This window comes from Ictalurus furcatus, chromosome 5, assembly GCF_023375685.1.
Source record: "Ictalurus furcatus strain D&B chromosome 5, Billie_1.0, whole genome shotgun sequence".
NCBI classification, from domain to species: domain Eukaryota; kingdom Metazoa; phylum Chordata; class Actinopteri; order Siluriformes; family Ictaluridae; genus Ictalurus; species Ictalurus furcatus.
Window position 1 is genome coordinate 24,562,625 of NC_071259.1, and position 15,198 is coordinate 24,577,822.

The 15,198-nt window shown below is 36.3% G+C and overlaps 1 protein-coding gene across 3 annotated transcripts; it reads right to left on the bottom strand.

The window, feature by feature from the left end:
- Positions 1-9,595: 9,595 nt before the first annotated feature.
- LOC128607255 (CMRF35-like molecule 5) lies at positions 9,596-13,884 on the bottom strand. 3 transcript variants are annotated; one of them, XM_053623925.1, is made up of 7 exons: positions 13,548-13,884; positions 12,860-13,198; positions 12,386-12,487; positions 12,091-12,156; positions 11,814-11,855; positions 11,649-11,701; positions 9,596-11,212 (listed from the first exon to the last, which is right to left on the bottom strand). In XM_053623925.1, the coding sequence occupies exons 1-7, from the start codon at positions 13,636-13,638 to the stop codon at positions 11,078-11,080; spliced, it is 828 nt and encodes a 275-aa protein (XP_053479900.1). In that variant the 5' UTR covers positions 13,639-13,884; the 3' UTR covers positions 9,596-11,077. The 3 variants fall into 3 exon arrangements, with proteins under 3 accessions (XP_053479900.1, XP_053479903.1, XP_053479901.1); XM_053623928.1 differs by lacking the exon at positions 12,091-12,156; XM_053623926.1 differs by lacking the exon at positions 12,091-12,156 and having other exon boundaries at positions 11,814-11,915.
- Between the last annotated feature and the right edge of the window lie 1,314 nt (positions 13,885-15,198).

Below are 15,198 nucleotides of genomic sequence, written 5' to 3' on the forward strand. Positions count from 1 at the left end.
CATTGAAGAACTGTAATACAGAGATATTGCGGAATTTGACATAGAGCAAACTGTTTTAATAGCACATGTAGCACACAGGCATACGCATTCTACGAATTCAGTTTCTGCAGGCCCTCTTCCCATCTACAGTGCTGTGAAAAAATATCTGATTTCTTCTGTTTTTGTGTATATCTCGTGCTAAATTTATTCAGAAATTGAAACAAAAACTGAGATAAAACAACATCAACCTGAGTAGACACAAAATACAGATTTTAAATGATAATATTATTTATTGAAGCAAAAAAGTTATCCTATACCAACTGGCCTGTGTAAAAATGTATTTGCCCTCATAGTTACTAATTCCACAAATCTATGAAACTGCATTCATAATGGGGTTCAGCTGGACTAGACGCAACCAGGCCTGATTACTGCAAACCCTGTTCAATCAAATCAACACTTAAATAGAACTTTTTCAACAGCATGAAGTTGGTTAAAAGGTCTGATCCAGTAACATGTTATGCCAACATTGAAAGAAATTCCAGAGGAAGAAGGTGATTGAAATACATGGGTTACAAAGCTATTTCAAAGGCTCTGGGACACCAAAGAACCACATTGAGAGCCATTATCTCCAAATGGAAAAACTCAGCACAGTAGTGAACCTTCCCAGAAGTGTCTGACCTTCCAAAATCCCTCCAAGAGCACAGCAACTACTCATCCAGGAAGTCACAAAAGGCCTCTCTTGCATCAATAAAGGTCACTGTTCATGACTCAACTATCGGAAAGACACTGGGCAAAAATGGCATCTATGGAAGAGTGGTGAGGCGAAAACCACTGTTAACCCAGAAGAACATTAAGGCTCGTCTGAATTTTGTCAAAACACACCTTGCTGATCGGTAGCATGTTTTTTGGATTAATGAAAATGTCCAAATTGGGCCCAAAGTGTCAATATTTTGTGTGGCCACCATTATTTTCCAGCACTGCCTTAATCCTCTTGGGTATGGAGTTCACCAGCGCTTCACAGGTTGCCACTGGAGTCCTCTTCCACTCCTCCATGATGACATCACAGAGCTGGTGGATGTTAGAGACCTTGTGCTCCTCCACCTTCCGTTTGAGGATGCCCCACAGATGCTCAATAGGGTTTAGGTCTGGAGACGCGCTTGGCCAGTCCATCACCTTCACCCTCAGCTTCTTTAGCAAGGCAGTGGTCGTCTTGGAGGTGTGTTTGGGGTCGTGATCATGCTGGAATACTGCATACTGATCATGCTCTGCTTCAGTATGTCACAGTACATGTTGGCATTCATGGTTCCCTCAATGAACTGTAGCTCCCCAGTGCCGGCAGCACTCATGCAGCCCCAGATCACGACACTCCCACCACCATGCTTGACTGTAGGCAAGACACACTTGTCTTTGTACTCCTCACCTGGTTGCCGCCACACCTGCTTGAGACCATCTGAACCCAAATAAATTTATCTTGGTCTCATCAGACCACAGGACATGGTTCCAGTAATCCATGTGCTTAGTCTGCTTGTTTTCAGCAAACTGTTTGCGGGCTTTCTTGTGCATCATCTTTAGAAGAGGCTTCCTTCTGGGACGACAGCCATGCAGACTAATTTGATGCAGTGTGCGGCGTATGGTCTGAGCACTGACAGGCTGACCCCCCACCCCTTCAACCTCTGCAGCAATGTTGGCAGCACTCATACGTCTATTTCCCAAAGACAACCTCTGGATATGACGCTGAGCACGTGCACTCAACTTCTTTGGTCGATCATGGCGAGACCTGTTCTGAGTGGAACCTGTCCTGTTAAACCCTGTATGGTCTTGGCCACCATGCTGCCTCTCAGTGTCAGGGTCTTGGCAATCTTCTTATAGCCTAGGCCATCTTTATGTAGAGCAACATTTCTTTTTTTCAGATCCTCAGAGAGTTCTTTGCCATGAGGTGCCATGTTGAACTTCCAGTGACCAGTATGAGGGAGTGTGAGAGCGATGACACCAAATTTAACACACCTGCTCCGCATTCACACCTGAGACCTTGTAACACTAACAAGTCACATGACACCAGGGAGGGAAAATGGCTAATTGGGCCCAATTTGGACATTTTCATTTAGGGGTGTACTCACTTTTGTTGCCAGCGGTTTAGACATTAATGGCTGTGTGTTGAGTTATTTTGAGGGGACAGCAAATTTACACTGTTACACAAGCTGTACACTCACTACATTACATTGTAGCAAAGTGTCATTTCTTCAGTGTTGTCACATGAAAAGTTATAATCAAATATTTATAAAAATGTGAGGGGTGTACCCACTTTTGTGAGATACTGTACATAAACATTCATGTTTACTTAGATATACATTTATTAATATTTACTAAGATAAGATTTTTTTTTTGTTTATAGCTGACATTTTTAACCTTCTTCTTCTGGTTCTTCTTATTATTAATAATAGTAGTAGTAGTTTTGCCAAACATGGCTTTCAGTCACATTTTAATAATAGCACATTCACTGGGTACATATGAAAGCCTATTTTACTCCATTTTCTACTTCTCAGTTGAACTGTTGATAACTTTGTGTTAAACCCACATCTGACACAGAGAATAAAATACTGAGATTGTTCTGATTTATGAAACCTTTTATGTATTACACACCTACATTAAGTGTAGCCCATAGTGAACACCAACACTATTTCGCAATCATGGAACATTTAGTCAGAAGTTAGGAAACAGTGGGTGGTCAGTGAAGACAGGCTCTTGGTTTAGCTTAGTGTGCATTCAATTTGCATACGTAGGAAATGCACGTGTTTCCATAAGAGCTGCAAGTCAGGATGATAAAATACGCCTCACAGTCACCCACCAGAAGCACTATGTAGATGCCCAAGTGTCAGTTTGTCACAGGATGTTTTTAGAAAGCTCAGGGTTCTCTTAATGTGCCTATAATATACCTCAGGTAAACTCTTGCTAATTGTTTAAATATGTGAGGAATACAGAAGTGTAAATAAGACAGTAATCAGCTAAAAAGAAAACTTGTGTCCCAAAAAGAGTGCTTATTTTCTTGAAATGCACAGAATGGTTTTTACCTTTGTGTATTATGCACATCACATATATAGGTTGTTGTAACTGTTTTCAGTGAGGAGCTACAAGAGAGTATTGACTGCAATCATTATCTGCTGGAGCAGGGAGCTGAATGGTGCTGTAGGTGGCTGAAGAATCATCTCCTACAGGTGGACCAGCTGAACTATGTACAGCCAACATCTCATCATACACATGGTAAATGTCCTGGGAGTGTGGGGAAAATGGCAATCACTTAGTTGCAGTACAGATGGGGTATAAGAATATAGTAAGAGTCATTTGCACTGACATCACTGTTTCGATGCATGTGCAAATATGAACACATAAAGTAGATGCACACTCAAATTCCAAGAGTTTTTCTTTGCATAGGTTTACATCTTTACCATTTACATATAAAATAAAATATAACTTCCATAGAGCATTTTTTTTACACTCGTGCTGTGTATAAAGATGATGTCTCTTGTGTGGAATGATGACAAAACTGCAGTTTGTAAGCTCTGTAAGCTCTGTACTGCTAAAATTTTACACCGGAAGTGAGCAGCAGTGAAGCGGCATCGAGTCAAATTTTCTTCCCCCAGCGCTACACACTCGTTGCTCCCACACTGCTCGCGCTGAATTAAAGCACCAGTACAACGTTGAAAGATTTAAATGAAGATGAGTGACAAAAAAGTAGTATATATTGCACAGAAAAATATATTTGTAGAGTAGTATGTTTCATATCCAGTTAATGTTAATATGAGTTAATATCATCAAAAAAAGGTTTATAGTAGGCCTATATATTACCAGTTTGATGTTCAGTGATGAAGTAGAAATGCTTTTGTTTGTGTTGAGTGAATGTGAGCCTAACAGGAAGGTTTTTTTTTCATTCAGTCAATGATGATATGAATTAATAACATTCAATAAGTTAAGAAATCTTACTTTAATCTTCAGAATTTAGTTAATGTGTTAATGTTAATTTGAGTAATGTGTTTTCTGTTTACTGTGAAACAACTTGTTGAAATGGAGAGAATAAAGTTTTTATTTGCATTTCTTTCAGAATTGTGAGATTAATTATTATTAATTTAAAAGAAGGTATGAAAGGCAGAACTATTGGTATCGGTTATTGGTATCGGCCGATATCACGCTGCATAATCGATTATCAGTATCGGCTGAGCCATTTAGTATTGGTGCATCTCTACTTTAGTGTGATGTTTTAACCCAGTGAAAAGATTGTCAGAAACAAGCTGAAAAAATCTACAACAATTAGATCTGGTATATTGCTTTTTCTCTTATGAGTGTAGTGGTTCTGGTTCAGTATTCAGTATAACATACCTGATCAGCTGATGAATTTGGAATTTGGTTTTCAGGAGCAGGCGGTAAACAGCAGGCTAATTTCCCTGAAGAAATATGTATGAATACAGAAATAACTACTAAGAATATGGTAAAAAAATAAAAAAAATTTCTGAACATCTGCACACCTACATGAAGTGTATGTGTTGGAGGTTTTCCTGTAGACAATCACAAGAGCTGCAAGAACACAGCACAGCATTAGGCCTAGCACCCCTCCACAAACAGGAAGCAGATGTCCTGTTAGGAAAGAAACAGAAAAGAAATGTATGAAGCCATTGTTTCAAATGGCTATAATCTGTGAAAATTAATTATCAATTTGATTTTAATTTCTTCAATCAAGGAACCCAATTTGATCACTACACAGCCAATTAAGAATATTGAATACTGCAAAACAGAATTATAAAAATTAACTGTTTACCGTGTGGGTTTAAAGAATGTTGAGTTTGATTTGTGGATGATGCTTGTTCATATGAGGTAGAATGATCTAAAAATAAATAAATATCTATATTTTACAAGAAATTCATGTCTATTTCCTCTTCTTCTTTTTTTTTTAAAAAAGGAAATAAATGTTCACAACAACAATGAAAACAAAATTATCAATCCAACTATGATTATTCTAATTTAATATGACTTTGTTGATGCTACTAATTGGTTAACAGAGGCTCAAAAGGAGTTGGAGCTTACTGAGTGTGCTTGCATGGTCTCTACCTGAAGGAGTTGTTATCACTTTTGTAGCATTGAATAGCAGTGTAACTTCAGAATTTTGATTCTGCCTGGACACTGGAGCATGTGTAGACACAGCATGAACTGTTATGTATAAGAATTAAAATCATAAAGATATATGAAGCTGTAGCATAGTTCAGATAAAGTTATGCATTCATGAGTTGACTTTCAATTTAAGACCCCATGCAGAATATTAAGTCAGTGTTACTTCATACTCTTATAAACACCTGTTACATGCCACATAATAATAATTTTGCTAGTATTCATATTTTCTTGATACAGTAGTAACAACCTCTTGCTACTTAAAATATATACAGTATGTCTATATTATTTAACAAAAGTACAGACAACATAACAGACATATGAGTTCAGACATTCAGAAATAGTTATGTATACCTTCACTGACAGTAAGCTTTACTTTAGTTAACTTGTCTTTGCCCCATTTATCCAGTCCACAGTAATAAACTCCAGAGTCCTTTAATGTGAGCTGTCTGATGGTGACAGAGAAGCTACGTGTAGACAGAGTGTTTAGTGCAGTGTATCTTCCCTCAGAGATGACCGTATCAGCCTTCACAGATTTAATTAGTACATCAGAGTAAGAGCATGGATCACGACAGAAGTACATGGGTGTATATTGATATCCATCAGGGTATTGACAGGAGATATCCACACTGCCTCCTTCTGTTCCAGTAAAAACACTTTCAGCCTTGCTCTTCATTGTCACACATATCAGAACTAAAAACACACAGAGAAACATTGTATATGCTTGCTCAGTGTAACTGATAAACAACCGCAAAGATGTGTCAAAAACTTTACTATATTAAATTTAGTGCTTTACATAGACATAAATACTCCCTGTATTTACTGAAAAAAAACTTGGTTTAATATTTGGCAAGGTACAAAGGTCTTGTATGTGTTTCATAACTATTTTCAGAGTCATTAATACTTACTATTGAAAAGACAGAATCAGTTAAATAGTATAGAAAATCTGCATTTATCCAACACAACAGTGTGATGTTCCCAAACAAAGTTGATGTAAAATGTAATTAATTTACCTTGGAAAAACGATAGAGTCCTCAGAAATGTTTGCATTATTTTCTGTATAACACTAGACTTTCTAAGCTCAGCACAGTGAGATATATAACTATACATTTTTGGTCTTTTTCTAAAATGTTGTGTCTTGTCTTTGAGGTGGTCTGAGAGATCAGACTACCTCAGAGGTCTGAGAGGTCTGAGAGATCATTTCTGGTTCCTCACAATAAGCAGGAGGAAAAAGCATTGATGTAACCACGACAGGAAGGAAACAGAGGAAACATTCGATACATCAGAGCTCTGAAAGAACACATTTTATTCTTTGTAGTTTGAGCACATTTTAATGAAAATTATGAATTATTTTAATTCAATTGTTGTTTACTATAATCAACAATCAATATGGTGCCTTCAGTATGGTGTAATTATATGGAATAAGTCTATAATTTGTTTCTTGCTTGAACATAAACATATAGATGCAATCAGTATTTGGTATTTATATGATATGAGAAATATTACACAGTAGTTGGGAATAAAACAAACATTTATTTTTATTTTGTTTGCAAAAATAACAAAAGTAAACATCTCTGTCTTTGCTAGTAATTGAATTTACTGCCATCTTTCTAAGAAATCTAGGTATTACATTCATGAAACAAGCCAGTGAACTTAAATTAGTAAAATTATCTACACCAATTCTTCTTATGCATGATGGTTACTTCTAATCTCAGCATAAATGAGTGTCATATGATTGTATTCTGTTCTTTAACCAGTTCATATTAGTCTTCATGGGTCACACAGTCCCCACACAGAGCTATTTCAAGGATTTTAACTTTAATGGTGTATGCAACATTGGTAGTAATAACATACATTACTTCATTAAGCACACAGTTTTGTCATCAGATGACGGTTAATGAAGAGAGGGAAGTGAGCAAAGTAGAGGCTGCATAACATCTTAAATGCAGAAGTCATTTTAGATAATAAAATAACAACAAGCATAACAGCTTAAAACAATGGGTAAAAATTGCGTAGAGCTACTACTATTGTACTTATTTATTGAGTAGCCTAAATCTGTGGCAGAAAGGCACTAAAGCCAGTGAAACAGACACATAATGCAGCCCACACATTTAGCAAATAAAAATGGCAAACAGCAGGCAGAAAATAATATAGAATATTTTCAAGTAATATTTTAAAGAATAGTTCATTAAGACAAAGATTAAAAGAATGACAGTACTGAAACAGTGCTAAGTTAATGTTATTAATATTAGCATATTAGTAGTGCATCACTAAAATGAAGTGTTGAATTTAGTTATATTGCGGAGTCTATGCAGTTTGATGTGTAATGATAGGCCTATAGCTAACTGGTTACACACAAGCTATGGAGCCCCTGTGCTGAGATAGAAAAAAAGGTACGCTGTTACTTTTGGTTGGCACTCATAACAACCCAAACCCATATACCTCTCACTGCCACCACCACTGGCACTGCCATTTAAAACATCTTCTTGGGACCTGCGTGAAGTTGGTTTGTGCCGTAAAAAATTTTGTTTGTGCTGCTTTGGTTTTGAAGATATTAAAAGAATATTTATAGGTCATTCTGAGGTCACTCAGCCCCCCCACATGCTCCAAATTCACCCCAAATGGTCTCAATCGTTTGTGCTTCGTTTGTGCTGGGTTCTGCCGATAAAAACTTTGTTTTTGTGACTGTCTTTTTTTTTTTTAACAATACAGTTGAAGTAACACGGTAAAATCAAAACGGCAAAACAAATCACATTAAATAGTCACATTTAATTAATTGTTACCTATCCACTGTGCGTTTTCAGCTTTTAAGGGACACAGCGGATCACAGGACGTGTGAAATGTAACACGAACTCCAAGTTAAGTGTTTTTACTTGTTACTGTATATGTTGTTATGAGAATAACAGTCATAATATTAACATTGTCATAAATAAATACATGCACCATAATCTATTTGTTGTAGCTCTGTTTATACACACATAGATCATGTGTGTGTGTGTGTGTGTGTGTGTGTATATATATATATATATATATATATACATATATATATATATATATATATATATATGTATGTGGAAACTTATGACTCAATGAATTAAGAATTAGCCAAAATGATTTTACTTGTGAAATTGATTTACTGTGTACTATCAAACATCCTTTGACGCAAATAATGGACATGTAAAAACTCAAACTTAAAAACACTTAATACTGACAAGCCACTATCTGTCTTCAAACCAAGACTTCAGTGCAAACACCGTCAAGCCCGACTTCCAGAAAAGCAGAGATGACTTCTCCAAGCAGGAGTAGGAAAATGAGGGTGTATGGCCTACAACAAAAATACTTGAATTTGTGAAAGAAAATTTAAACAGTGCAATCAGTTTTTTGTGTATAACACAGCATGTGGGCACATTTTGTTTTTTTTCTGACATTCCTGTCACTCCACTTCTCAGGTCGTCATAGATCTCCTAGACACATGGAGACCTCCTGCAGTAGGCCACATAATGTCCAAGAGCATCCTGGGTTAAGCCTCCTCTGAAAGCAATGGCTGCCCTTACAGTAAATCTCTCTCCTTGGAGCATCAGATTGGAGGGAAATTCACACAAAGAAAATTCAAAAGTCCAGCAATCTTTTGGTCTGGGGAAAGGGACCCTGGCTCAAAATCAGTGTCATCACTACTGCCACTTGTTTCATGATCACTTTCATATATAAACCCTAAAGCAGTCCAGATTTTGTGTCTGTTCAATTTAACAAAAGTATATAGAGCCTTTGCAGTGATCTTGTTTTCTAACTGCTCACTAAGCTCTGTCCAGATGCTCTGATTAGGAGTAGCTATGTTGCCATTTTGGACTATGGCCTCTTTTGATGAACAGAGGAGTGTGAAAATGGAATCCCTGTTGACTGCTGGTTTCTTGGGCATCTGGCATAAGCAACACATAATTACTCACTGAAATAATCCTGACTCAAAAAATGTCATATACAATATAAACTTGTTTTTATGTATTACTGTATTTGCCAGAGTACAAGGAAAATATAATATAGTAATAATATATAAGGATATTATATCTTATATTAGGACCAATATGGTAATGTTGACCCCTATATGCACAATGTATTCAAAAAAACTAACATGGGTACCAAGTGCAGCTGTAATTAGCATTTCATAGCTCCTTTAGCCATACTAGTATTAGCAATGAGTTTTCTGAATAAACATTGACAATCTTAGCTCTCTTGAATTTTGTACCATTATGCTTGATGTTAACTAATAATATTGGATCTGAGAGTGTTAAAACATTGTACTTACACTGACCAGAATTTTGATTTAGTTACTATATCGACTTTTCCTGTACTAACTTAACACTAATTTCCACAAGAGCATATTGAACAGAAGTGTGGCAGAAGTGGTGGCAGTGAAGTGTAGCAGATGATAATCCTTGTAAATAAATGAAAAGTTCAATCATGAGAGACCAGTGAATGAAGTAAAGATAATTGTCTATTGAACAAATTATGATATGATTTTTCTTGACAAAGTCTTTGGCAATTTGACTCTAAAAGTGTGCTCACACCGATGATTTGCGCCTATAAGTCAATGTCTAATATTTTAAAAACGGAAGCAGCACAAACAAAACTTTTATCGGCACAAATGAAGCACAAACGATTGAGACCATTTGGGTTGAATTTGGAGCATGTGAGGGGCTGGTGACATCATCATCTAGAAATTAATATCTAATATTTTAAAAATGAAAGTAGCACAAACTAAACTTTTAGTGGCATAAACCAGCACAAACAGAGCACAAACGATTGAGACTGTTTAGGGTGAATTTGGAGCAGGTGGTGGGGCTGAGTGACCTCAGAATGACCTATAGGCCTATATGTTCTTTTAATATCTCCAAAACCAAAGCAGCACAAACAAAAATTTTTACAGCACAAACCATCACAAACGATTGAGACTATTTTTCCGGCGTTGGGTGAGGGGCCAACTTCACGCAGGTCTTCTATGGTGCTTGCTTTTGGTCTTTATTTGGACAAATAGCACAACAACATAAATCACTTTAACAAATATTTTCAGCTATTCTCTATGAAGGAGAATTACATTTTTAATTGTTTATTTACATTCATAGTTGTCTTATGTTCATAGTTGACATTTTTACTTATTTTGCTGAATATGGTTTCAACTTTATCATTAAGTCACATCTCAACAATAAAACCTCACATCTTAAAAATAACACCATGGCTATGTGTAAAAACAAGAGTGCATCATGTGTACTGAACTTGCCTATTTTACTCCACTTCTTACTTATCTCCTGAACGATTAGTAACTTTGTGTTAAACCCACATCAGACACAGAGAGAAATATACTTAGATTGTTGTGATTTATGAAGTTTTTTATGTATTAGACATAAAGTGTAGCCCACAGTGAACACCAACACTATTTCCAGTAAGTTATATTTACCATTTCTCTGTGGTGCGTCTCACAGTTCAGCCACTTCCTGTGGGTGCAATCATGGAACATTTACACAGATGGTATATTAGTACCAGTGGGCTGTTAGTGAATGCAGCTTCTTAGTTAAACTGAGTGTGCATTCAATCTGCATAAGCATTACATACACGTGTTGCATAAGAGCTGCAAGTCAGGATAAAATAAGCCTTGCATTCACACCGGAAGTACTGCATTGAAGCCCATGTGTCAATTTGTCACAGGATGTTTTAGAAAGTTCAGGTTTATCTTAATGTACCTATAACAAATATTAAGTCAGGTCAAGTCTTGTTAGATGTTGAAATATGTGAGCAATATATAAGTTTAAATATGACAGTAATCGCTAAAAAGAGAACTTGTGTCCCCAAAAGAGTGCTTATTTTCTTGAAATGCACAGAATGGTTTTCTGTGTATTATGCACATCACATATATAGGGTGCTGTAACTGTTTTCAGTGAGAAGCTACAAGAGATTATGGACTGCAATCATTGTCTGCTGGAGCAGGGAGCTGAATGGTGCTGTAGGTGGCTGAAGATTCATCTCCTACAGGTGGACCAGCTAAAGTATACACAGCCAGCATCTCATCATACACATGGCAAATGTTCTCCTTGTTAGAAAGAGTGTGAGAGAAATGGCATTCAGTTAGTTGCAGTGTAAAAATAATGTGAAAGTAATTTGCATTAACATCACTGTTTCAATGCATGAGAACATGCAAAACTCCACCCAGATAGTAACCCAAGCTCAGGATTGAATCTGGCAATACCATACATTAATAATATAAAAAAATAATAATTTAATGGTACACCAAAGTTATTAATACCAAATATCACAGCTTCTTGGATAAAAAACACTTTTTAATTTTAATTTAAACTTTATTGTAGATCTGATGGTTCTTTACCAATGACCAATCAAAAGATTTGATTTAGTGAAAACATTCCCATGAACAAGCTGAAAAATCCTAAAACGTTATGCTTGACATATTCCTTTTCTTCGTATGTAGACTACTATGTAGTAGTTCTGCTTCAGTGCTCAGTATAACATACCTGATCAGGTGGTGGATGTGAAATTTGGATTGCAGGAGCAGCTGGTTTCAAAGCTAAATAACAGAAAGTAAAATATTTATGCTGAGGTGCCAATAAAAGCATTTATTTAAGTACATTTCTGTTATACATTGGCTGTGCACTTCTAAACATCCTCTTCTCACTTACTTGTGATGTGTGTGGACTTTTTCCTGTAGAGAATCAAAAGAGCTGCAAGAACACAGCACAGCATTAGGCCCAGCACCCCTCCACAAACAACAAATAGCTGTCCTGTTATAAAGGAAATAATTGAAAATGGAAAAAATAGTCATTTTGGATGACTGAGAAAATGAACGATCAAGTTGATGTGAATAACACATTTATTCTGTAACCTGCTCTGATCTCTAAACAAGTGATTAAGAATAATGAATATTATAGAACAAAACTATACAAATGAACTGTTTACCATATAGGTCCAAAGAATGTTGAGTTTGAGGTGTGGATGATGCTTGTTTATAGAAAGTGGAACTCTCTGAAAATAAATAAATGTCTACACTGCACACAACGTTCAATAAATTCATGCATATTTCCTCTTTTCTAAGAAAAGTAACTAAATGATCAATACAACAATCAAATTTGAATAAAATGATTAATCTATCTATGATCATTCTAACCTAACATAATGCTGCTAATTGCTTAACAAAGCCTTAGTAAGGTGTTATCTATTTGGAGCATACTGAATATGCGTTTATGTTCTCTACCTGCAGTAGCTGTTATCACTGTGGTGGCACAAGGAGACTCTGTAACTTCAGGGATTTGATTCTGCCTGGACACTGGAGCACGTGTAGACACAGTAGGAACTGCTATGTGTAAGAATCAACATTAATCATAAACATATGAAGCTACAGAACAGTTGAGATCAAGGCAGTAATTCATGACTTGACTTTCAACTTAAGGCCCCAAGAAGAATGCTACAAAATTACTGATCTATGTTACTTCCTATAAAAATGCTGTATTTATTTTCCTGCTGCTTGGCTCATAATTTGGATCATTTTCACAAATATTTATATTACATTGACAGAAACAAACTATTGCTATGCAAAGCACTATATACAGTTATAGTGCTTGAATTCTTAAAGTAATAAAAGCAGTAAAACCTTTGTGGCTAAGATCAACAATGCATTCATACGTATTAGTTCAGGTATTCAGAAGTTGGACATTACTGCAATGTATACCTTCACTGACAGTAAGCTTTACTTTAGTTAACTTGTCTTTGCCCCATTTATCCACTCCACAGTAATAAACTCCAGAGTCCTTTAATGTGAGCTGTCTGATGGTGACAGAGAAGCTACGTGTAGACAGAGTGTTTAGTGCAGTGTATCTTCCCTCAGAGATGACCGTATCAGCCTTCACAGATTGAATTAGTACATCAGAATAAGAGCATGGATCACGACAGAAGTACATGGGTGTATATTGATATCCATCAGGGTATTGACAGGAGATATCCACACTGCCTCCTTCTGTTCCAGTAAAAACACTTTCAGCCTTGATCTTCATTGTCATACATATCAGAACTAAAAACACACAGAGAAACATTGTAAATGCTTGCTCAGTGTAACTGTTAAACAACAAAGATGTGTAAAATAAATAAATAAATAAATAAATAAAGTGCTACATTAAATTCACTGAATGCTTTATATAGGCATTTCTTTCCCCCTTTGTTTACTAAAACAAAACTCAGTTTACTGTTTGGCAAGTTACAAACATCTTGTATCTTTAAAGTATATGTTTCAATTTTAAGTGTCATTAGTACTAACTCTTGAAAAGTCAATATTAGTTAAATAGTAATGGAAATCGGCATTTATCCAACACACTCAAGTGCTGTTCCCAAACAAAGTGGATAAATAAATGTAAGTCATTTACCTTGGAAAAAGGATAGAGTCCTCAGAAAAGTTTGCATTGTTTTCTGCACATCACCAGCCTTCTTCCCAAACTCAGCACAGTAACTATACATTTTTGGTCTGTTCTAAAATGTGGTGTCTTGTCTTTGATGTGAGCTGCATGTTGTAGCAGTCAGCAGAGAAGGTCTGAGAGATCACTTCTGGTTGACAATAAGAAGGACGAAGAAGCAGTAACAACCACAGGAAGGAAACACGGGAAACAAATCAACACTTCAGAGCTTTGACTGAACCCATTTTTACTTTGTTGTTTAAGCTTGCATAAAGTATGGTCTCTGTCTCAGCTAGGAACTGAATATACTGCCATCAGTATTACAGGTGTTACATTCATGAAACTTGAAGATGAACTTCAGTTGTAAAATTAAGTAAACCAGCCTTCTTATAGACAATGGTTGGACTATCTCAGCATAAATTAGTGTCATAGCATTGTATTCTGGTCTGTGACCAATTTTTCAGTCCTTGTATCACACAGGCTTTCAAAGCTCTTGAGTTTAATGTTGTATATAATGTTGTAATAACGTATAGTATTGCAGTAAACACTATTAATTCATTATTAATTTCTAAACATATTCAATTAGGAATCAGTTATTGTAGGTGCAGACAATGACAGAAGAAGGCACAAATGTGAATGAATCAAACAGAATGAATCAAGAGAGGGAAGAGAGCAAATGGTGGCTGCAATAAATTCAAATGTAACTTTAAAAAATACAAATGAAAAATGTTCAACTTGTGTACGGGTGTAGAGATTTTATTTAGTAATATTGTTGAGGAAAGGATACTGGTGAGCCTCTGTGTCATGTCACGGAAGCAAAGGTGGAAGCAAGTGTAGATTAGTGTTTAATGAAAATACATAACACATACAATGTAAACATAGACACAGAAAAACATGAAATGGGTTCTCAAGGCTGAAAACATACATAGGCTAAAGAACATAACCAAACCCAGGAGCATCATAATGGGGGGAAAGATTAGGATGATTCTAATGGCCCTGGTCAGACAGGGGGCCCAGCAGGACCCCATACCTTCCTGTATGATTTTGCTATTTAAATGGCCTCTTTGCAAAATAATCTATTAAGGAGCACGCTATAATGAATGCCCTCAGACTGTCCCAAGTGCATGTCTGTGCCTCCATAAGACATTTGCAAATTATTCAGAAACACGGCACTTCACAGTTGTGGGTCGTTACATGCATCAGGTAGATGGCAAGAGATGGCGTAGACAAAATCGGGATACCAAAAGAGGAAAGAAAAACATGAAAAATAGGAGCGAGCAAGACAGGGAACACTGCTAGTCACCCAGTTTTTCAAAAAATAAGGTGTTTTATGTTCCCTGTTTTGTGCTATGATTCTGAAGCTAGCCCGTATGAAGCTGTTATAATTAACATTAAATAGAAATTCTATCAGTTGCTCCCCCAATGTTTATCCTTGGAAGTTGGAACACAATATTTCCTAGAGTGTAGCCTATGTTTTTCCACACAATCAAGCAATAGTAATGGAGTATTGAGCTTCAAAAAGGACGGAAAAGCACCAAGCGACAATAAAACTAGTCCAGTGCTGTATATATTCAAGCTTTAAGACGCCTTGCAACAGCTTTCTGTGAGGAATCGATCGAAATTT